The sequence below is a fragment of the Ixodes scapularis genome, unplaced genomic scaffold, assembly GCF_016920785.2.
Source record: "Ixodes scapularis isolate PalLabHiFi unplaced genomic scaffold, ASM1692078v2 PGA_scaffold2__306_contigs__length_199485367, whole genome shotgun sequence".
In the NCBI taxonomy this organism is placed as follows: Eukaryota; Metazoa; Arthropoda; class Arachnida; order Ixodida; family Ixodidae; genus Ixodes; species Ixodes scapularis.
The window spans coordinates 119,625,198-119,648,043 of NW_024609857.1; the positions used below are offsets into that span (position 1 = coordinate 119,625,198).

General features: G+C 53.5%; 1 protein-coding gene and 3 pseudogenes across 1 annotated transcript; 1 reads left to right on the forward strand and 3 right to left on the reverse strand.

Annotated features, from left to right (window-relative positions):
* Positions 1 to 4,342: 4,342 nt before the first annotated feature.
* Positions 4,343 to 6,043, reverse strand: LOC115312920 (annotated as a pseudogene).
* Positions 6,044 to 7,447: 1,404 nt separating this feature from the next.
* On the forward strand, positions 7,448 to 8,363 carry LOC120844072 (annotated as a pseudogene).
* Positions 8,364 to 11,315: 2,952 nt separating this feature from the next.
* Positions 11,316 to 16,838, reverse strand: LOC115331062 (annotated as a pseudogene).
* Positions 16,839 to 19,568: 2,730 nt separating this feature from the next.
* Positions 19,569 to 20,345, reverse strand: LOC115331805. Its single transcript, XM_040215674.1, has one exon. The coding sequence runs from the start codon at positions 20,343 to 20,345 to the stop codon at positions 19,569 to 19,571; it is 777 nt and encodes a 258-aa protein (XP_040071608.1).
* Positions 20,346 to 22,846: the final 2,501 nt, after the last annotated feature.

Genomic DNA, 22,846 nt, shown 5'->3' on the forward strand with positions numbered 1-22,846 from the left:
TTGCTTCCGTAGGTCACGTATTTCGCCATGCTCACTGGGTAGCACCGCTGTCCACAAATCACCAGACGCCACCAGCAGTGACGTAGCTCACGTGAGAAACGACCCATGTATACAGTGATCACAAGCAAGAATATAAGCAGGGAAAAACAACTATTGCAGAAAGAAACAAAAATAGGCAAATAACATACACTTCGGAAATGTCCTGGTTGGAAAAAACCGGGGAGCTTTGTCCTCGTACTTCTTTCTCCCAGTTTCGTTAAAATGAGCGCCGCATATTCTGCTGTCAGAGGTTGGCGTCCACAGAGAGAACCGTCCAGTGGTACCTGCATGCAAAAGAAGCAGTTAGCACCATATTAAGATTCACCCATTCAACTTTGGAGCAAGTGCAACTCAATCTCAGTGGTAAGAATGGATGCAGCAGCCGTGGCGTCTGAACAGGGGCGTCAGTAAACTATCCGGGCAAGGGGGTAGAATTCAGTTCTCCTCCTCCCCCATCGTCACCCCACCGCCTTCTAAACACTTCCAGTACCATTGTGCAGCGGGCACTAAGAACAAGCACATAGTTTATGCCTAACAAACCTGGAGTGGATGCACGCTGAAAATGATAGAAGCACTGTGAGAGTATCTTTGCTTTAGCTGTAGGGTAGTGAGATGAAGCGACATTCCTGCGATGCAATCAAATATTGGTATGTCGGTGCAGGTGGAAGTGGCCAAGAGAGTGAAAAGGGCACATGCAACATCTGGGATTCTTTGAGATTGTCTTTTTTGTTTCAGTCGTATGTTGCACTTATAGGTCAAAAATAATGAATGCTATTTTTATTTTTAAAAAAAATGTGTTTCGCAGGTATGTTGTACATATGGGTAAAATGACTTGGGCCACGTCGGACAGTACACACACTGTACCTTCCTGATCATTGTCAGGAAAGTGTAGATAACAAGTAAAAAAATATGGTAAATACCTTTCCTGTTGATTCGCTGTACCCAAATGTTGCGTAGATGGCTGTTCTTCGGAAAGCGATTCCAGGACACATGCTTGGCAGTGAGAGTGGTGTGGGCACAGCCCGGTACACAGCAGGTTGTACCGCCCGTCATGTGGCTTCTGAGGGTGACCTAAGAAGATACTACATTCAGCTGACATCTCGAATAGTGAAATAAATAAGTGAAGTGACCATCAGTTTCAAAGTTGCAGTTGCTGACATAACTCGCTTGCTAAGGGCCCGCTCAACTCACAACCGCTGTTAAGAGCGATTGTGAAGCTATGCGATGTACTACATACGCATACCAGCCGCGACGATGAATCACCGGCGCTCGCGGACGGTCAGCGAACGCGAGAAAAGTGACGCCGCGCGGACGGTTGTTGACGAGCGCTGCCGAGGCACGCCGACCGCTGGTACAGCTTCGCAAGCGTCCGAAGGGCAAAAAGATCGCAACGACAAAGCACCGTCCCGAATGTTGAGCACGCAAGCAGTACTCGATATCCCACGCTCACATTTCACAGGGCGAGCGCATCACGAAGCGAAGGCATGTCGGCCTTCGCTTCGTGATGACTACTTTATTTCTCTGCTTACAGCGGTGACATTTGTAGTGATGTTCGAAACTGCTCTCTCGCGACCGCACACGAGTTAAATGAACGGCCTAGGAGCGGGATAGAGCGTAACGGCAACAGTCAGTACTCACCCCGGGAGCGGCGAACGAAGCGGCGTGGTGTCCGTCGACGGCCGCGTCGAAAACGATGGAATATGCACAAAAACACGTAATATACAGAAGAAATACAAAGCGCTGAACGAAATAGATACACTTATGAACAAGAAAAATACACTGGAGTAGATAAAAAAGAGGATTATTAAGTATAAACAACGAAGATGAAAAGTATGTCTAGAGCGAGGTGATGCGATTCCAACGGAGAGCAGCCAGACGACGGGGGCCGACAGAACACCGATCCCAAGATTCCTCGCGCGCGCGCCGGGGCGCTTGGGAGGACTGCAAATGGTCTATTCCCTGGAGATGAACTGGGGGCCGTTGTCGGTGACGATTTCTTCAGGCAACCCCTCTCGTGCAAAGACAAGCTTCAGGAAGTCTACCACAGACGCAGTCGTGACGTTGTGGACGCTCATGACCTCTGGCCATTTGCTGTGGTACTCCACAAGGGTGATGAAAAAACGTTCGTTGCGCGGAGCGCGTTCGAACGGACCAACGATGTCCATACCGAACTTCGTCCAAGGACGAGATGGAAAATCGACTGGCTGTAAAGGTGCTCGGAATGTCTTTGCTGGTTTGTCCGTAGACTGACATATGGTGCAATGTTGGACGTATTGTTTGATGTGGAGAGATACTTGAGGCCACCAGTAGAGTTCTTTGATAAGTCCTGTGGTCCTCGTGATCCCTTGATGCGTCTCATGCGCTATCTCGATGACTTGGTCGCGTAGACTGGTCGGCACGATGATCTTCTCGGCGTTAAACAGCAGTCTGTCCACCTGCGACAGCTGTTCTCGGACTGCAAAGTAGGGCTTGAACCCTGGAGGCAGCTTGTCTTCAGCTGGCCATGTTGACGAGATGTATTCCATGACTTTCGGTAGAATGGGATCACGGGCTGTTGCATCTTGAAAGTCGCGCTGAGTCAGTGAAGCGCAGACTATGGAAACCACTTCCTCAGGAAACTTGGTGCCGTCTTCTGTGTCCTTGACGGGCAGATGGGACAGTGCATCTGCGACGGTGTTGTGGGTACCCTTGCGGTACTCCATCAGGAAGTTGTAGTTTAACAACCGGGCCGTCCAACGGCTGATGCGTAGCGGTCGGACTCCGGTGCCCTGCGTAGACATGAGGGTGACGAGTGCTCGATGATCAGTGCGGATGGTGAACTGCCTTCCCCAGAGGTAAGTATGCCACTTCTCGCACGACCACAGGATCGCCAGGGCCTCCTTCTCTCCCACGGAGTACCGTCGCTCCGTGTCCGTCAAGGAACGGCTTGCAAAGGCCACGGTCTTGAGCTTCTGCCCGTGCTGTTGTTGCAGAACTGCTCCGAGGCCGTAGTTCGAAGCATCAGTTGATACGATGACCGGCAAAGTCGGGTCAAACATTGTTAAGATGGGTGCTTTCTGGAGAGCTGTCTTGACTTCTTGGAAGGCGCTCTCGACATCAGGAGTCCAAGAAAAAGAGTTGCCCTTGCACAACAAACGACGCATCGGTTCGACTACTGTCGCACAATGTGGAATGAATTTGCTATAATATTCCACTAGACCGAGGAATGCCTTGAGTTGTGTTGGATCGGACGGTGAGGGGAAGTTCAGAACGGCTTCTATCTTGGACGGAAGGGGCGCTACGCCTTCCGCGGATAGACTATGGCCGAGAAAAGACAAGGTTGGAACGCGGAAAACCGCCTTTCTGTTCAGTTTCATGCCAGCGGACTTGATCCGTCGGAGGACTTCGCGCAAGTGCGTGTCGTGTTCTTGAGGTGATGATCCGCAAACGATCACGTCGTCTAAGTAGAACTGTACACCAGGACAGTCCTTAAGGATCTTTGACATGACTTGTTGGAATGCGGCTGGCGCGGAGGCCAAGCCGAAGCAGACTCGCTTGAAGCGAAATAAACCACCGGAAAGAGTTGAGCACGTTGGTTACACATACTTAATAGACACCAGCTGAACAACCCAAGCACACAAATGTAAGAAGGACGAGAGTGACGCATTCAACCGCTGGACTACCAACTGAAATTTAATGAAATGATGAAGATGAAGTGTTTCATTAAATTTCAGTTGGTAGTCCAGCGGTTGAATGCGTCACTCTCGTCCTTCTTACATTTGTGTGCTTGGGTTGTTAGGCTGGTGTCTATTAAGTACGAAATAAACCCTCATGCGTGATGAACGCTGTAAGGTCTCGACTCTTGGGGTCGAGTCGCACTTGATGGTAGGCCGACGCAAGGTCGAGTTTTGAAAAACAAGATGCTCCTCTGAGCGAGTTCAGGAGCTCGTCGATATGCGGTAGTGGGAATGAGTCGATCACGACCGCGCGGTTGGGAGCCCGGAGATCGACGCACATGCGGATACCGCCGTCTCTCTTCTTGACGACCACGATGGGCGAGACCCACTCGGAGGCACTGACGCGCTCAATCACGCCCTGACGTTCGAGTTTCTGGATCTCGGCAGTTACGGACTCGCGCAGCGTGAACGGTAGACGACGGAGCTTTGCCTGAACGGGCGGAACATGACGACGGACAGTGACTGTATGTGTTTGGTTTACAACCAAACCCAACTCGGACGAAAAAAGTTCTTCGAACTCCTCAAAACCGGGAGGAAGCGTGGAATGATCGCTCACCGATGACGGAGAACGGTCACTGGATGAGGTCGATGGACCTTGGGCTGCGGGGACAGCCGACGACAAAGTGCCAAAGGCACCAGAAGAGTGGAGTGGCGAACTTGCGTCCGCCGTGGACGATGGCTGCGGGACCTCAGCCTCGGTTACATGTCCCGGGACGGCTGTTCCGGGAGCAGCTGCGTCAATGTGGAAGCATTTTAGCGGTACGCCAGACAAGATCATTTTGAGGTCATGTACCGCGTCCACTCCAAGTAGTGAACGGCCGTTGCGTACAACGTAGAAGAGAATGGTCGCGAAGCGATCCTTGAAGACGACGTTTGCGTGAAAGCATCCCAAAACGGGAATGGAACCCTTTAGGTAGTGCACTAAAGTGCGCGGCGGCTTTGAAAGCTTGATGCGGCCGCTCCGATTGATGTGGTTGAAAGTCGCATCCGAGAGAAGGGAGACCTCAGCACCGGTGTCGATGAGAATGGAAAGAGGGAAGCCGTTCACCTCTACATCGGCCGTGAAACTCCGGCGCTGGGGACCAGGTCGCTGCTCCCGGCGACCACCGGGTGACCCCACCGTGTAAACGCCAGGCCACATCTCGTCGTCGTCATCCTCCGAGAACGTGCCGACGCCTCGCACGGGTGTGCGTGTCGGACCAGCTTGGCGACGGTCGTAGTAGCCGCGGGCAGAGACCCGCCGGCCAGCAGGAAGGGCCAGTTGTCGATGATCCCGGTCGTCCCTCGGTCGGCTTCGACACATTTGCAAAATGTCCCTCACGGCCACACAAGAAGCATGTGGCTCCCGATGCTGGGCACTCATCCCGCGGGTGGCTCCGTCTTCCGAAAAAAAAACATCCGCCCTCGCGAACGGGAGGACGCGCCCCGGGGGGAGGGTCACGTGGGCGCGCACCGGAGAACGGGCGGGAGGGAGCTCGCGGCTGCCGGCGGTCTTGACGCGGCGGGAGAGGGAAAGTCCGCGCGCGTCCCGACGGAGGAGAGGGAGGCCCACGCCTCGGAAGGGAAGAGTAGGAGGGCTCTCGCTGCGACGGAGACGGGGGAGGAGGAAGGGGACGCTCACGCCTCGGGGGGGAAGATCCGCGGCGGCGGGGAGGCTGCCCGCCATGTTGAGCATCCCGGTCGCGACCGCGTCCATCTTGGATCCGCTCGACCACGTGCGGCGTGTTCGGGGTTGCGTCTAGCGATAAGCGTCGGAAAAGATCGCAATCACTAGACGTCCGCTCGAATTGCTGCGCCAGCTGGACAGCACGCTCGAGGCTCGGTGCGTGAGCTCCACCGGACTCTCTGATAAGACGATCTTGGACTTCCGCGTTACGGATTCCCGAGATAAACATTTCCGCGACGCGGCTTTCCAACGACTCCCCGTAGTCGCAAAACGAGGCTAAGCGCCGAAGCGCCCCAAGATACTCCAGGACCGTCTCCCCTGGGCCCTGCACCCTTGTGACAAACTTCCTGCGTTCGACGACAACGTTCTGAGCGGAAGCTAAGTGAGTGTCCAGAGCGGACAATAACACCTGAAACTCATCTTGGGCCGCGCCAACGGCCGGGCCAGCGAGGCCAAACGCATGCACGACGCGATTCCCTTCTTCTCCCAAAAAGGACAGCAAGATCGCCCTTCTCCGCTTTGACGGAAAACCGTCGGCGTCAGTCGCCTCAAGATAGTTAAGGAAGCCACGCTTCCACGTAAGCCACGACATTACCGGCGTGCCGGGCGTGGGGAGGAAGTCGGCGGGAACGCGACCCTGTGGGGCCGCCATCTTGGACACAACGGACCAAGACTTCCTTTGTTCTCGCGGCCCACCGCTTTAAGACTTTATGGCGACTACCGGCATGCAAAGACCTCGTTTCCTCGCAGGCCCTGTACTCCTTTCGCGATCTTTAACCGCTAAGCAATCCACATTTTGGCGAGGAGCCAACCCTCGTCTAGGCTCAACGCGTGTTCTCAACGCGCATCCTTCGCATCATTTCAACCTGCCGACTCCGCAGCAGAGCGGCTTCTCTCTTCGCCGCGCGCATCCGACGACCGGAGGCATCTAAATTTACGTCACCACTCGCTCACCGGAGCGAACGCGCCTTATGCGCTCCCTTACGCCGCGACAAGCTTCCGCGGTTCTTTCACTCGACAAGGGTTTTACAACGATATTTTACATGTGTGCCTAAGATACTAACAAAAGACAACTATGTATGGTGACATTTGTAATACACGCAACGCCTACGCGGAGTACGGTCCCGACCTCGACGCCCGGGGACGAAGGCAAAATCCCGTGGGGGACAGCATTCACAAGGAGCCAAGCCCACTACCGTCAGACAGACCTTAGTATAGGACGCGAGCCCTCTGAGAGCTCCGCAACGGAACCCAACGGCGCGACGCCGCTCGAAAACGTAAGTGGAAAGAAAAAGAAATTTTCCACGAAATGCGCAAAAAAAAAAAAATTTACGCCCGCCGGGGTTCAATCCGGCGAAACGTATACGGGAAAAGAATTTTGTTGAACGGGAACGAGAGGTTGCCGGGGCCCAATCCGGCACACCTCGCGCGGGAAAACGTGGCGTCACAAGACAAAGGACGTGAAACACCGGCTGCCGGGGCTAAGCCTTATGCAGCGGGCTCCGAATCGGAAAACAAAGAAAATCCCATCCTCCTTCGCCAAAAATGTTGTGATTCGGAGAGCCCAATAAATAAAAAAAAGAAAGGAAAAGAAGCAGCGCCGAGGCGGCCTGCTGAAAGATGTTGTCTCACATGCCGAGGTGGGGCGGCGAGCACCGGCGGGTCCGAGGCGGGAACGACCCGGAAGGAAGGGACGTCTACATCGGCCGAGGTCAGAACACGTACTCGTTTATTTAGAGGGAAACAACCCGGGGGCCAACCGCCCCGGGGGAGATCCACCTGGGCGCACGGCCCAATGGATGAAGTGTAGCGCCGCCTGGCTACAGCGATATGCAGTGACAGTTCGTGGCGCCACCTGGTTAGTGTGGCGAGCGAAACTAAATGAAAAAATTGAACTACTACACAACACACTATATTGAAATAAAAAAAATGAATTTATTCGGTAAGGCACACCATAAATATGCTATAGAAGTTCCGAACAAGAGTTCATGGGTGAAGTGGATTCTGGAGATGAGGTTCTGCGATGATGAGTCCGTGTGAGGAGAAGGCGCCTTCTGATGAGGGAGGTCGATGCTGATGTTAGGAACAAACGTCGTCCTGGACTGGACGTCAGCGACGCGTTGGCACGTCTTCCATCCATCTCGGTAGGGGCAGGCTAGTGGGTTGCCATCGGAGGGTTTGGGGGAAGCCTGGTAATCCCGGGTTTGGGCGCCCAACGAGTTTTCTTCTATGCCCGGGAACCGCTGCCACAACCGTCACCGCAGTGATGGCTGCAGCCTAGGGGACCATTTTTATGTCGCTACTACCACCGTTCCAGAGGTATGACCAGGAGCTTGCTACTTGCCGAAGACACGAGACCTCACTTCCAGTTTGAAGAGGAGGACGAATACAAGGACACTTGAGTCCGATGGAGGTCACATTGACGCTTCTATGGGAGGTACTTTCGCAAGCGCGGTGGAAGGTCAAGGAGAGATCCAGAGGGGTTAGACTTCGAGCAGGAGCCCATGAACGCGCCGGGTTCGTGGCGCAAGCCGAGGCCTAGGCCGACGTTGGCGTCGCCTTCGAGGGCGTCCGCCGGACGTGACCAGGAGTTGAGCAGGGAATGCTCTTCGGCAGAAAGCGTAGGAAGCGCTCCGAAAAAAGACGGGAGAAAGGAAGAGCTCGATGCATCCAGGAAAGGAAGGGCTGATTCTAGGTATTCCTTGGAGAAGAAAGAAATTTGCGTGGAAAGGTCCTCGGCGCAGACTGACAAGTCGGTCAACACTTTGAAGGAAGGGACCTTGCAGCGACAGAATGGTCACTACCACAATTTCGACTTAGGAAGTAAGAACAAACTCATTTCTCTGCTTGTATTTTGGCCCACATTCTGTGCATATTTGGTTTGGCTACCGTTCGTGTCTTGGAGGTGCGAAAAATTGAAAGGAGGTTTTGCTTCAAGTTAAAGTTCTGCGACGAGTGACTCAAGCGCGGTAACTGGTGTCTTGAAATGTCGGGGGGGGGGGGGGGGGGGGGGGGGGAAGGAAGGAAGGTAGGTAAAAGGGAAGGGGAGGGAAGGGAAGAAGAAAGACGTATGCTGGGAAGGATGGTGGAGCCTGGCCTTGCGAGAATATTGCTTTCGTGTTGAACATATGACGGGCTCAGTGAATGTGGGTGCAGACTGCATGAGCCGCATACAGTAGAGGTTATAATAAAAAAACAAAAGTTTATCTTATTCTGTGAATTCTGTGGCATTGTCTGACCGTTAGTTCGACCGACACCCTTCTCATTGATATTAATAACGAAGATGGAATGATTGCTGTAGAAAAATGAACACCTGTCTGTAAAGCCAACTCTGTACAAAAAGCTGCCTTGCGTAGACCTGAGGCAGAAAATAATGAATAGGGGAGTGACAATACCACGGCAATGTGGCACTACAAAAATGGAGTGGAAAATAAAAGTATTTGGGTGGTGGTCATTTTACATTTTGGCATTTGTATAGCTAGAGGATTTGCTTGTAAGAATAGATATTGCATATATTGCAGTACGTTCCTGTGTAACGTGCCACATTCACGTGCATGGACTTGAACCTCGAGACCGGCGGCTCGCGAGAAAAGGATAAACGAATAAAACGTTGATGTTCCGCTGATCCTGTTGCTTGCCCAACTGGAGAGTAGTACCCAGTGGATGGGAAACTGGCAGCAACGTGGATGAAAGACAGTCTTAAAAACATTTGTGTCATTCTCTCGTCAACAATGCTGGATGTGGGAAAAATTATGTTACGACAATTCACTCTGTGGTAGTCCCACTACATAAATGAAAATGCACTTGCAAGCAACTCCACCTAGCCTTCCACGTATGTCATGTGACAACTTGATGTGACTTCAAACACACATGAAAAATGTTGGAAGAAAAAACCTGTTTGATTACATATATAGTATAGAAAAATAGTTTGCATGCTCTCAAAAGTTGGAAAATTACCATGTAGTCCCAAAAAGTCCTTTAGGGAGAGTCCTTTAAAAACGTGTCCACCACATAGTTGCGAAATTTCTCGTGAAGTCGTCTACGCCGCCTTGGTCTTTGGGGAGTGTCCAATGGGGATATCTGGCGGGTGTGGTACGAAGTGGTGGTATCGACACACCACTGTCAGCTGCTGTTGGAGGAAATTCCAACGTCACGGCAGGACTTTCTTCAGAGCCCTCTTATGAAGTACGAGCCACTGGGGGTTCATGCAGTGCAGCAACCTCTGGCTACACGGAGTTAAGGGATTCCACCAAGATCGCTGTCGTTCCTGAACTAGATCATGGCAGCTTGCTACAGTAGCCGGAATGGCTTGCCGAAACGGTGTCCTGCTTTACGATGAGTAGAGGCTTGCATATCAGTGGATTATCCGCAAATATCCACGGATATCCGCTTTAAACTGGCGGATTCGAATAAAAATTAATCAGATTTGGCGGATTGCAGATTGGATGCGAATGCCACTGAGTTCAGATGCGGATCGGATGCAGATATCCGTCGGTCCAGATCCATCTTTACCTGGCGGCCCATGAACATGTGCGACCTCAAAGCCTAGAGTGAACAGGTGAGAAACACCATAAAGGCCATCACCGAATGTATTTCGGGAGCAAACTTAGATAAAAGATGCCGATCGGGAAGAAAAATGTTCTTTACGTCAATTAAGATTTTATTCTCACCAAAGATCGCTTTACAACGTTCTATCTCGCCATAAATTCTGTCTAGAAAAAATAAAGAATGAATTGGAGCATCAGTCGTCCCGGGAAAGCATACTCTGGTTTAGCAGGGAAAGAGCGGAAAATGTCTTTTGGGGGGGGGGGGGGGGGCAAAGAAAATCCAAAACATACAAGCCACAAGAAAGTAGAATAACACTGCAAGTGGCTTTTTCGCCAACAAGTCTATATTCAGTAGACTGAATTAGATCCTCTGGAATGGTGGAACTTGCGCCAGCAGGAATTTCCGCACCTCATTCTTGTTGCGTAGTTTGTGCATGCCATCCCAGCATCAAGTGCACCAGTGGAGAGAGACTTCTCATTCGGAGCCTAAACAAAATTAAAAGAAAGGAGAAGAAGCATTGCCGAGGCCACCTGTTTAAAAGAGATGCAGTCTCACATGCGGAAGCGGGACGAGCACCGGCGAGCCCAAGGTGGGAACGCCCCGGAAGAAGGACGTCGTTCACAGTCAGGGTCCAAAGACGTACTCATTTATTCAGGGGGAACAAAACAGGGGCGAACTGCCCCGGGGAACATCCACCTGGGCGCATGGGCCCAATGGGTTAACAGTAGCGCTGCCTGGCTACGGGGGTTGCTGTGGCAGAACGTGATGCCATCTAGTTAGTGTGGCGAGCAAGGCTGAAATGAAAAAATTGAAATACTACACTTTCCTTTCTTTAAAAAAAATAAACACCTATCCTTCCCTCTCTTAGGAAAGAAAAAACGGAAAGACTGTCTTATACAAAGGCAAACGGCTATGGTCTCTTGAAAGAGACAAGGAACACATTGCACATAGAAAAAAAAAAGACTGAACTGACTGACAGTATCAGTTAAGTATTAAATGGACAGGAAAAAAATGCAAAGCATCGAGCGATAATGTCGGCTAAGCGACGCGACAAGATGCAGTTGAAGACATGACATGTCGTAAGGCTAAAAACCTTAAGACGGAATAAAATGAAAATTGAGCAAAAGACACTTGGGCAAAATACTGGGCGAGTAGCTGGTTATACACTCGTTACTGCATGTAGCAGGAGAGAAAATAAACACTTCACTTTAAAAAAATGTTCATGGGCAGGTTAATAGCATTGAAAATAGTTGTTTCCTAAAATGTCCTTTGTCACCACACACACAAAAAAAAATTCACTGTCGTTGACTAGAAGTAATGTTCTGTAGTTCATGTAGGCACTAAACTCATATGTCCTGGATATCCCCGAAACGTGAACTGCTGTCGTAAAGGTTCACAAAGTAGTCTTTTAGATGTTCAGGCAGCCGCCGGGCTCGATTCGGGCGACTGTCCTGTCGAGGGGTGGATGTATCTTGACCCTGGCCTTCGGTCGCTGGAGGATCCAAGTGGGGCGTTGGCTGGCTGCCTGATGCTGACGGCACTCTCACAGGAGATGGCGCTGGCACCGGTTCTGGTACACCTTCGAAGGAGGTGCCGGAAGCTGCACCCTCAGTAGCCGTCTCCGTACGGCTGGACGCCCAGCTGGCAGCTGACCAGCCGCTATCTGGAGATGTCCCAGGAGACAAGTTGTGCTCAGGGGGCTGAGCATTCTCCTCGGGCACCGGTTCCACCTCTGCAGGACCCTCGGGGAGGGGAAGGGGACTCCCCGCTGGAACAGGACCCTTAGGAAGAAGACGAGGGGCCTCGGGACTCAGGCCAGTCTGGATTGGTGGTGTCCGGGCTGGCCGGACCAAGAACAGGAACGGGAACAGGCGGCTTTGGGGGAGCCGGCAGGACTGCAAGCGGAATAACTGCAGGAGAAAGGGGGGGTTTGGGGGGTACAAATCTTCCCAGAACCAAGATGTTCTGGTTGATGAAGGTTGAAGAGTTGTATGCGTCAACTTGGATGCATGCCAGCTGGATCCATCGTCCAGCCAATACACAAACTCATCTCTGTTACGTCACGCGGCGGTGGTGGCGCGTCGGACGCACTTCCAGTCCGGGGCTGTGGGCGGAAGTGCCCATGTGAGACATGTATTCCTGCGTTGTTTTGAAAGGAACCAGACAAAAACCTGCCTTCTCGTCAAAATGCTGCGACTGGGGCTATACCAAAAGTGTCGAGAAAGATTTAAAGGTCAGTTTTCACGCGCTCGGTTCGCCCGAGAATGCGGATATGTGCCGTGAAAAGGGAAAACCAGACGCCGTCGGACCACGATTGCTTGGGCGGGAAGCATTTTGGGTTGAATTCACGGATACTTCTGGTCATCAAATTTATTTGTTTTGTTCCAAAATGAGCGCCGCGAAATCGTCAAGTTGTACGGACCACCTGCGGACTACGTTCAGTGCGTCTTCAAGGTCAAACGGCCGCCTGATCGTTCGAACTGTCGTCTGCTCTTTCAAACGTTTCTGCTTGTCGTCTGCTCTTCTAGAGGACACCGGCCCGTAGACCAAACGTGGGCCTGGTACTTGCGATAAGAAGTTAGTGCAGGCCTCAAAAGACTTAAGTTTGAAGGTTGGTAAGCAGGCTGGGACGTAAACAGTAGATACAAGGAGAGTTTGATCATTGTTACCAGAGGTCATCACTGACTTGTTATGCCTGATTCACTTGGTTAGATTCTGCTTGCGATTTTCAGTATCGAACATCTCAGCTACGGTTCACGCTTTTGCAGTACGAGCGACGTCGCTACTGAAAATTGCGAGTGAAATCTCATCATGTGAATCAGGCTTTAGCGTACATTCTGCAGCGTCCACGCGGAATGAATCGCCGCATGTCAGATGATTCACGCGAAGTTTTGCGGTGTAACGAGCCTCGGTAATTTCGCTGACGCCGCTCAAGTAGTCAGATATCATTAGGAGGACGTATAATCAACAATTTCAACGTCAAAAAGAGCGCAGGGACTCACACCGACGCCGACAACATCGCATTTGAATGATTTGTTTATGGGCGACGGCGAGCTTCTTACCCACACCCCCATCGTGCATGCGCGGCGCCGGTGGCGTCCGCTAGGGGCGCTTCGGGCGCTCCGGTTTCTTTGTAAACATGAGTTGGTGTATATGTAGCTGACCCCCCTGGTCTTGGATCTTTTGAGGAGAAGCATACTTCATTTGTAACTTTTCTCGGTGATGAGGCTTGTTGACCTTGACGGTCTGTCCAGGAATGAATGTAGGGCACTTGACAGCACGCCTTCTGTCTGAGTACATCTTCATTTGCTCTTGATATTTCTTGACTGTCTGTGGAAGCCTTTCTTGGACTATGGACCTTGGAACTTGTGGGTCAGGGACTGGACGCCTCGAAAGATGAAGACGATTGCGATGGTTCCTGCCGTGAAGCAAGAACGCAGGAGTCTCTCCCGTCACAGCATGACGAGTGGCACGGTACACTCCCAAGTATTCCGTGACTGCTTCTCGGAGGTTGCGTTGCTGGACAACAGCCAACTGAATGGTGGACTTCAAGACGCGGTTGAAGCGTTCCACTTGTCCATTCGCTTGAGGATGGTGCAGGGATGACCTGAGATGATGAATACCCCGATTCTTGAGGAATTCTGTAATAAATTCCCTGGAGATGAACTGGGGGCCGTTGTCGGGGACTATTTCTTCCGGCAACCCCTCTCGTGCAAAGACGAACTTCAGAAAGTCTATCACTGATGCAGTCGTGACATTGTGGACACTCATGACCTCCGGCCATTTGCTGTGGTAGTCCACAAGGGTTATGAAGAAGCGTTCGTTGCACGGAGCACGTTCGAACGGAGCAACGATGTCCATACCTAACTTCGTCCAAGGACGAGATGGAAAGTTGACTGACTATAAAGGTGTTCGGAAGGTCTTCGCAGGTGCAATGTTGTACATATTGCTTGATGTGTAGAGATACTTGAGGCCACCAGTAGAGTTCTTTGATGAGGCCTGTGGTCCTCGTGATCCCTTGATGCGTTTCGTGCGCTATCTCGATGACCTGGTCACGTAGACTGGCCGGTACGACAATCTTTTCGGCATTAAACAGCAGTCTGTCCACCTGTGACAGCCGTTCTCGGACTGTGAAGTAGGGCTTGAACCCTGGAGGCAGCTTCTCTTCAGCTGGCCATGTTGAAGAGATGTACTTCATGACCTTCGGTAGGATGAGGTCACGAGCTGTTGCATCTTTGAACTTGCGCTGGCTCAGTGAGGCGCAGACTATGGAAACCACTTCTTCAGGAAACATTGTGCCATTTTCGGTGTCCTTGACGGGCAGACGGGGCAGTGCGTCTGCGACGGTGTTGTCGGCTCCCTTGCGGTACTCCATCAAGAAGTTGTAGTTGAACAAACGAGCTGTCCACGGCTGATACGTAGCGGTCGGACTCCGGTGCCCTGCGTAGACATGAGGGTGACGAGTGCGCGATGGTCGGTGCGGATGGTGAACTGTCTTCCCCAGAGATAGGTATGCCCTTTCTCACATGACTACAAGATCGCCAGGGCCTCCTTTTCTCCCACAGAGTACCTTCGCTCAATGTCCGTCAAGGAACGGCTTGCAAAGGCCACGGTCTTGAGCTTCTGTCCATGCTGTTGTTGCAGAACTGCTCCGAGGCCGTAGTTCGAAGCATCGGTAGACACAATGACCGGTAACGTCGGGTCAAACATCGTTAAGCTGGATGCTTTCTGGAGAGCACTCTTGACTTCCTGGAAGGTGCTCTCGACGTCGGAAGTTCAAGAAAAAGAGTTGCCTTTGCGCAAGAAACGACGCATCGGTTCGACCACTGTCGCGCAGTGTTGAATGAATTTGCTGTAATATTCCACTAGATCAAGGAATGCCTTGAGTTGGGTTGGATCGGACGGTGTAGGAAAGTCCAGAACGGCTCCTATCTTGAACGGAAGGGTCGCTACGCCTTCCGCGGATAGACTATGGCTGAGAAAAGACAACGTTGGGACGCGTAAAACCGCCTTTCGGTTCAACTTCATGCCAGCGGACTTGATCCGTCGGAGGACTTCACGCAGGTGTGCGTCATGCTCTTGAGGTGTCGATCCGTAAACGATCACGTCATCTAAGTAGAACTGTACGCTGGGGCAGTCCTTAAGGATCTTTGACATGACTTGTTGGAACGCGGCTGGCACGGAGGCCAGGCCGAAGCGGACTCGCTTGAAGCGAAATAAACCCTCATTCGTGATAAACGCTGTGAGGTCTTGACACTCTTGGGGTCGAGTCGCACTTGATGGTAAGCTGACGCGAGGTCGAGTTTGAAAAAACAAGGTGCTCCTTTGAGCGAGTTTAGGAGCTCGTCATATGCGGTAGCGGGAATGAGTCGACCACGACCGCGCGGTTGGGAGCCCGTAGATCAACGCACATGTGGATATTGCCGTCTTTCTTCTTTACGACCACGATCAGTGAGACCCACTCGGAGGCACTGACGCGCTCGATCACGCCCTGACGTTCGAGTTTCTGGATCTCGGTCGTTACGGACTAGCGCAGCGTGAGCGGTAAACGACGGAGCTTCGCCTGAACGGGTGGAACATGATGACGGACCGTGACGGTATGTGTCTGGTTTACAACCAGACCCAACTCGGACGAAAAAAGTTCTTCGAACTCCTCAAAACCGGGAGGAAGCGTGGAACAATCACTCACTGACGACGGGGAGCGGCCACTGACGAGGTCGACGGATCTTGAGCTGTGGGAGCAGCTGACGACAAAGTGCCGAAGGCACCAGAAAAGTGGGTGGACGGACTGGAGTCCGTCGTGGACGATGGCTGCGGGGCCTCAGCCTTGTTTACATGTCCCGGGAGCAGCTGCGTCGATGTGGAAACATTTTAGTGGTACGCCAGACAAGATCATTTTGAGGTCATGCACCGCGTCAACTCCAAGTAGGGAACGGCCGTTGCGTACAACGTAGAAGAGGATCGTCGCGAAGCGATCCTTGAACACGACGTTCGCGTGGAAGCAGCCCAAAACTGGAATTGAACCCTTTAGGTAGTGCACCAAAGTGCGCGGCGGCTTTGACAACCTGATGCGGCCGCTCCGATTAATGCTGTTAAAAGTGGCGTCCGACTGGAGGGAAACCTCAGCACTGGCGTCGATGAGAATGGAGAGAGGAAAACTGTTCACCTCCACATCGGCCGTGAAGCTCCGGCGCTGGAGACGGGTTCGTTGCTCCTGACGACCACCGGGCGACAACACCGTGTAGGCGCTGGGCCGCAGCTCGTCGTCATCGTCGTCCGAGAACGTGGTGACGCCTCGCACGGAGGTGCCTGTCGGACCAGCCTGGCGACGGTCGTAGTAGCCGCGTGCAGATTCCCCGCGGCTACTACAGCAGGAAGAGCCAGTTGACGATGATCCCGGTCGCCCCTCGGACAGCTTCAACACACATTGACAAAGTGTCCCAGACGGCCACACGAGAAACGTGTGGCCCCAGATGCTGGGCACTCATCCCTCGGGTGGCTTCGTCTTCCACAAAAAAAAACAAACATCCGTCCTCGTGAACGAGAGGACGCGCCCCCGGGGGGAGGGTCACGTGGGTGCGCACCGACCGATGGTCGAGAGGACGCTTGCGGTTGCCGGCGGTCTGGCCCTGGCCAGCCTCGACGTGGCGGGGAAGGAGGAAATGGCCGCCCGCGTCCCGACAAAGGAGGGGGAGGCTCGCGCCTCGGAGGGGAGCAGTGAAAGGGCTCTTGGTCGACGGAGAAGGGGGGAGAGGGTGACGCTCACGCCCCAAAGGGAAAGACCCGCGGCGGGGAGGCCGCCCTCCATGCTGACCATCCCAGTCGGAACCGCGTCCATCTTGAACCCGATCGACCACGTGCGGCGCGTTCGAAGTCGCGTCCAACGACAGGCGTCGGAAGAGATCGCAATCACGAGACGTCTGCTCGAACTGCTGCGCTAACTGGACGGCATGCTCGAGGCTAGGTGCATTAGCTCCGCCGGACTTTCTGATAAGACGATCTTGAACTTCCGTGTTACGGATTCCCGAAATGAATATTTCCGCGACGCGGCTCTCCAAGGACTCTCCGTAGTCGCAAAACGAGGCTAGGCGCCTAAGCGCCCCAAGATAATCGAGGACCGTCTCCCCTGGGCCTTGTACCCTTTTGACAAACTTTCTTCCCTCAATGTTACGATGGGACTTCGTCGTCTTCATTTTGCAATAGGCAAGACGCGCGGCCTCAGCACGGGCCACGCCTCACGCACTGTTCCTGATTGAGCTAGCGACATGTTCGCAGGGCTCGTAGCTCACCTCCGATCTCGGCAGTCTTCTCCTGTAAATAATATGTAAATAGACCACCACTGAATACTGGCGACGAGGATGGGATCTGAATGGTTCAGCGAGGATGGCGCAAGCTCGAATTCCGGACTACACTCCCGGTACGAGTTGGACGTCCTGGAAGACGGCTCAGGGCATCCGCATTTTGATGGAGTGCACCGGGTCGGTAAACCAGGTTATAGTCATAGGTGGTTGCTCTCGGATCCAGGTTTTCATGAGAAACCTGGATCCGAGAGCAACACGGAGGTCCCAACCTCTCTCAGTCAACCAACTGGCAGAGAGAGGAAGGCATTTGCTTTTATAGTGGATGCCTCCTCTCCCCCCTCCGACATGCCCTCAGCCAATCCCGGAAGGGAATGGGCGGAAAAGAAGTGCGGAAGGCGTGAGGGCATGTCGGCGGGGTTCTGCTCTGTTGGGAGCCATTTTGCTCGCAAATCCTTCTTTATTGCAAGCGCCGTTATGGCTACAGTCAGGTGCCAAGGGAGGGCACGGAGGTGTCCGTTGGTGATGGCGCATCTGAGGGCGCGGTTGTCGGTGAAGATCATTGATGAGATCGGTGCCAGGAGTGCCGCGATGGTCCATGCCATTGCCTCTCGAAGGTAGATGCGTGGGTCAGTTCTCGTCAGGATGGCGAGCGCAGAGGTCGACGTCACCACACCGAGTCCATTGTTCGACGCATCCGCAAAAGAAAAATTCACAGGCGGAGTGGGAACGAGCGGTAGGGTGTGCGGGAGGCTTTGCCACAGTTCTCTGAACACGAGAAGCCACTGGAGGGGAGGGGGATGGTTGGTAAGAGTACTGTCAAAAAGGGGGCGGAGGGCACTATACCCGGACCTATATAAAGAAAAGTAGAAGGCCCAGAGGCCGGCAAGGCGACGGTACTGTGCTGGGGTACATGGGTTTTCCAGCATCGGAAGAGTGTCCGCGAGGGACTGAACGCGCTGCTTGGTGTGACCAATAGTGGACGCGGTAGCATCAAGCTGAAAACCGAGGAACTTAATGTTCGTGGAGGGGGAAAGACACGTGTCTTTTGGATTTATACGAAATCCGCAGACAGTTAGTTGTTGAACGAAAAGTTGGGTTTGTTGCGCAAGGAACGAGGGATCTGGGTGTGCGAGAAGAAAATTGTCGATGTACGCCCACGCCCAGATCCCGCGTGAACGAAGGGTTCTAGCAAAAGCGGTCGCGAGGGACTGCATGATGAAAGGAGCGGGGCGAAGCCCAAAAGGTAGTCTGGTAAAAGAAAAATAAACACCATCGAGACGAAAAGTCGTGAGTCTCTGGGCAGAGGGGTGAAGGGATACGTGGTAAAAGGCCTCCGCCAGGTCCACCTTCATAAAATAAGCATTTGAGGGAAGGGGGACCTGGAGGAGGACTTTAGGGAGGGGGTCAAGACGAAAGGAGGGGGCACTGAGGTGCGGGGTTAGGTGGCTAGCGTCAAGGATAAACCTTGACTCCGTAGTGGATTTGGGTGCTAGCTGGATGGGGCTCAGGTAGGGACCCCGACGGGTACGCTGTATGATGCCGGAAGCGGCCATTGACGCGACTGCAGCGCGCAGAATGGGCAACTGGTCGGCCGGGGGAGGCCGATTATTGACGACGGAGGGAGCGGCACAACGAACTCGCAAGTTGCCATAGTCTGCAGGGGGGTAGAATCCGAAAGTGTCGGCGGTAAGGTCCCAGTTAACTTCTGGGGGTGGAGCACTGGCTCGCACGGGTTGCCATGGCAGGCCTGGTAGGATGGGAAGACGGGAGTCTTCCTCTGGAGACTCATCGTCCCCTTGTGAGGGCTCATCAGAGTCTTGGTCTCGTAGCCACCGCAGAATGCGATCGGCCGCGAGGACCCAGGTGTCCTCCTCCTCCGTTTCCGATGAGGAGAGGGAGGAGGAGGACAAGGAGGGTTCCGAGGAGAACGGTGCGGGAGAAGGAGACACAGGTTGCACAGGCAACGGGAGTGGGATGTCTGCAGCCTTAAGGGCCTGGAGAAGAAGATCAGGGGGGTCTATGACATCCTGAACTACGGCCACTATAGGTTGGCCGGCTATAGACACTAGTACTGGTTGAGGGTCATGCAGCACTATGTCTAAAGGTTCTATCAGTTCTTGGACAAGAGGGGGAGGCAGGTCTGAACTCACCACTGTGGGTGGCGGTGTGTGGGGAAGAGGCGCGTAATCCACTGTGTCCCAGAGGGGCAGACGGTGGAGCAGGTGGTCAGGAAGGGTTGCGGTGGTCCGTCGTAACGGGGGGAAAAGTTCACCGTGCGGCGTCGGGGACGTCGCGGCTTCACTCTGCGGCGTCGGGGACGTCGCGGGTTCGGGTGGCGGGCTGTCGTGGTCGGCCACCGCGGTTGGCCGCACCTCGTCCTCGGTTGGGTGGCCTGGAGGGTCTATCAGATGCTGGAGGGGGGGCCTGTGGAGTGGGGAGCGGGGCTTCCAGAAGGTAGGAGGCCGTAGGGTCGGCGTACCCCTGGAGGGCGGCCTGCCATCCGGTGAGCGCAACGTGATAAAGGAGGCGCACTCTGTCGAAGACACGGAGCTTGGCAGAGGGTCGGAGAGGGGGATCGGAATCCCAGACTTGGAGGAACAACTCGAGGGTCTGTAGCTCGACGACGTCCCAGGTCCCAAAGAAGCGGGACTGTCGGCTGGCTCGGTCGACATACAGCAAGGCGTTTCGGAAGTCCCGACGGGTCGGGGGGTCACGGGTCGTGAAGAGTCTTTGGCCTCTATTGCCGGTAGGGGCACGGGAAGGGTTGATGTGGCGGGGGTAGTGGGGGTCCCGGCGGGGCGGGGAGTCGCCACTGCTGCTGGAACTGGGGTCCGAGTCATCTGGGATGCGGGCTCGGTACCGGCCGGCTGGGTCCTGACTGGAAGGATACCCTCGGAAGATGAGATCTTCCTCGTCGTCGTCTGTCGTGGCGCTGGGGATGGGCTGCGCCATCTCGGTGACACGAGCACGTCGGGCAGGCGGGGGGTCCGGGAAGGCAGCCCTAAGGGCGAGAGTGAGTGCGGAGACGAGCTCCTGGGTCGCCGGCGCCGGGGTGCCGGAGGGTCTGGAGGCCATCGGGTTGGACGGCGGGGCGGGTACGGAGCTCAAGGGGACGCGACTCGTAGGGCCAGGCGGCGTAACTGCTGGCATAGGGCTTCCATCCTCGGGTGCGCCTGTACGAGATGTGGGTGGGCGGGCGGACTGAGATCGAAGGGATCTCTCGTTCTTGCGGGGGGGCATCGGCTACTTCCGCACGTAGTCTTGAGGTCTCGAGCCCCACTGAAACCTGGATCCGAGAGCAACACGGAGGTCCCAACCTCTCTCAGTCAACCAACTGGCAGAGAGAGGAAGGCATTTGCTTTTATAGTGGATGCCTCCTCTCCCCCCTCCGACATGCCCTCAGCAAATGTGGCACTTTCGGGTGCCACATTTGGCATCCCGAAAGTCGTCTGCAGCGACAATGGCACGCCATTTTTAGCCAAGGAAACCAATCAATTCCTGCAAGCCAATAACATCCGGCACATCACAAGTGCCCCCTATCACCCAGCAACCAACGGCCAAGCCGAACGAATGGTTCGGGAAACGAAGGAGTCGCTCCGCAAACTTTCAGAAGGAAGTCTGAACTGCCGACTGGCACGGTTCTTGTATAAGCAACATACAACACCAAGCTCAACAACTGGGAAAACACCAGCAGAGTTGATGTTCGGACGACAATTGCTTTGCCCATTGGATTATATTCATCCGCGGGGTAAGGAAGGTGAAGAAGGCTACAAAGACGCTAAGTTCAGCAATTCACAAGCCGTCTTTATTAAGGGATTCGCGGGACAACCGAAATGGATAGAAGCTAAGGTGCTCCGTCAGGTTGGTTCCCGATCATTTGAAGTAACGACTTTAGATGGAAGAATACAAAGAAGACACATTGACGACATGCGAAGTCGGTTAGCCCAACATTCGGAACAATGCAGTTCAACATCGTCTCTAATTTCAAGTTATCCACTTTTCGACTCGGATCCCGATGAACACAAAGATGTATGTGCCTCAGGCCAGGCATCTTCAGAGACGGAATTCTCAACAGCGAACACATCTGGTGCGTTTTCACTTCCAGAGCCTACACCGATCATCAAGGGACAGGGCTCTGTTATGCCGAATACTGAACCGACATCAGAAAGTTCTCCTGGACCATCCTCCTCGTCTGTTCCGGTTCCTCTACCCAGAACACGCCCCAAGCGCGTTACAAACAAACCAGTGCGTTTTCGAGAAACTGATTAGTTTTATCGAGAAGGGGGAAGTGTTACGATGGGACTTCATCGTCTTCATTTTGCAATAGGCAAGACGTGCGGCCTCAGCACGGGCCACGCCTCACGCACTGTTCCTGATTGAGCTAGCGACATGTTCGCAGGGCTCGTAGCTCACCTCCGATCTCGGCAGTCTTCTCCTGTAAATAATATGTAAATAGACCACCACTGAATACTCAACTACGACATTTTGAGCGGAAGCGAAGTGCGTGTCCAGAGCGGACAACAACACCTGAAACTCATCTTGAGCCGCATCAACGGCTGGACCCGCGAGGTTAAACGCATCCACGACGCGATTCCCTTTTTCCCCCAAGAAGGACAACAAAATTGCCCTCTTCCACTTCAACGGAAAACCTACGGCGTCGGTCGCCTCAAGATAGTTAAGGAAACCCCGCTTCCAAGTAAGCCACGGCATTACCGGCGTTCCAGGCGTGGGGAGGACGTCGGCGGGAATGAGACCCTGCGCAGCCGCCATCTTGGACACAACTGACGAAGGCGTCCTTTGTTCTCGCAGCCCGCCGCTTTACGACCTTTTGGCGACGGGGAATTATAGCACTTTGTCGAGGAGCCAACCCTCGTCTAAGCTCAACGCGCGTCCTCAACGTGCAGCCTTCGCGTGCGTTCAACCTGTTAGACTTCGCAGCAGTGCTGCTTTGAATCCCTCGGCGGGAGTCTTCCGTTCTGCATAACGGCCGGCAGTCGCTCTACCCTAACCACGTCGGGGTTGTACGAGCGTTTCATGGGGCTCTTACCCTACAAAAGGTTTACAAAAATTGTATGTCTGCGCACCTAAACATACGCGTTGCAAAAGATATGACTACAGTGATGGAAGTGCTGCGCCAATTGCGCCAAATTGCGCCAAGGACGCAATCCTGCTACATGTAGCGCCAAATTGTGAATTTACCGAAGAATTGCGTCATGCCTGCGCCGAGATGAGATGAAGCAATAAAAAATAAAAATTAAAGTCTTATCAGAGCGCGTGGCGGTACCGCGGTATTTTCCGCGCCGCAACTGTTACGCAAACCGAAACTGCGAGAACGCATTATCATCACCATCACTGAAAGGAACAACGTTAGCAACATCTGAGACCAAACCCGCAGAGGCTAAGCGAAGAACCTAGAAGAACCATCCCACTGAGCAGCCTATTTAAAAAAAAAAAAAAAGGCCGAGCTTGTGGATGTTTTCAATGTTGGCCCGTCCTGTTCCCGTCCATTAGCTACCAGCGAAATCAAAGCTAGCGCGAGCCCAATGCTCTGTGCATTTCTGACTCGCGCTTGGGCT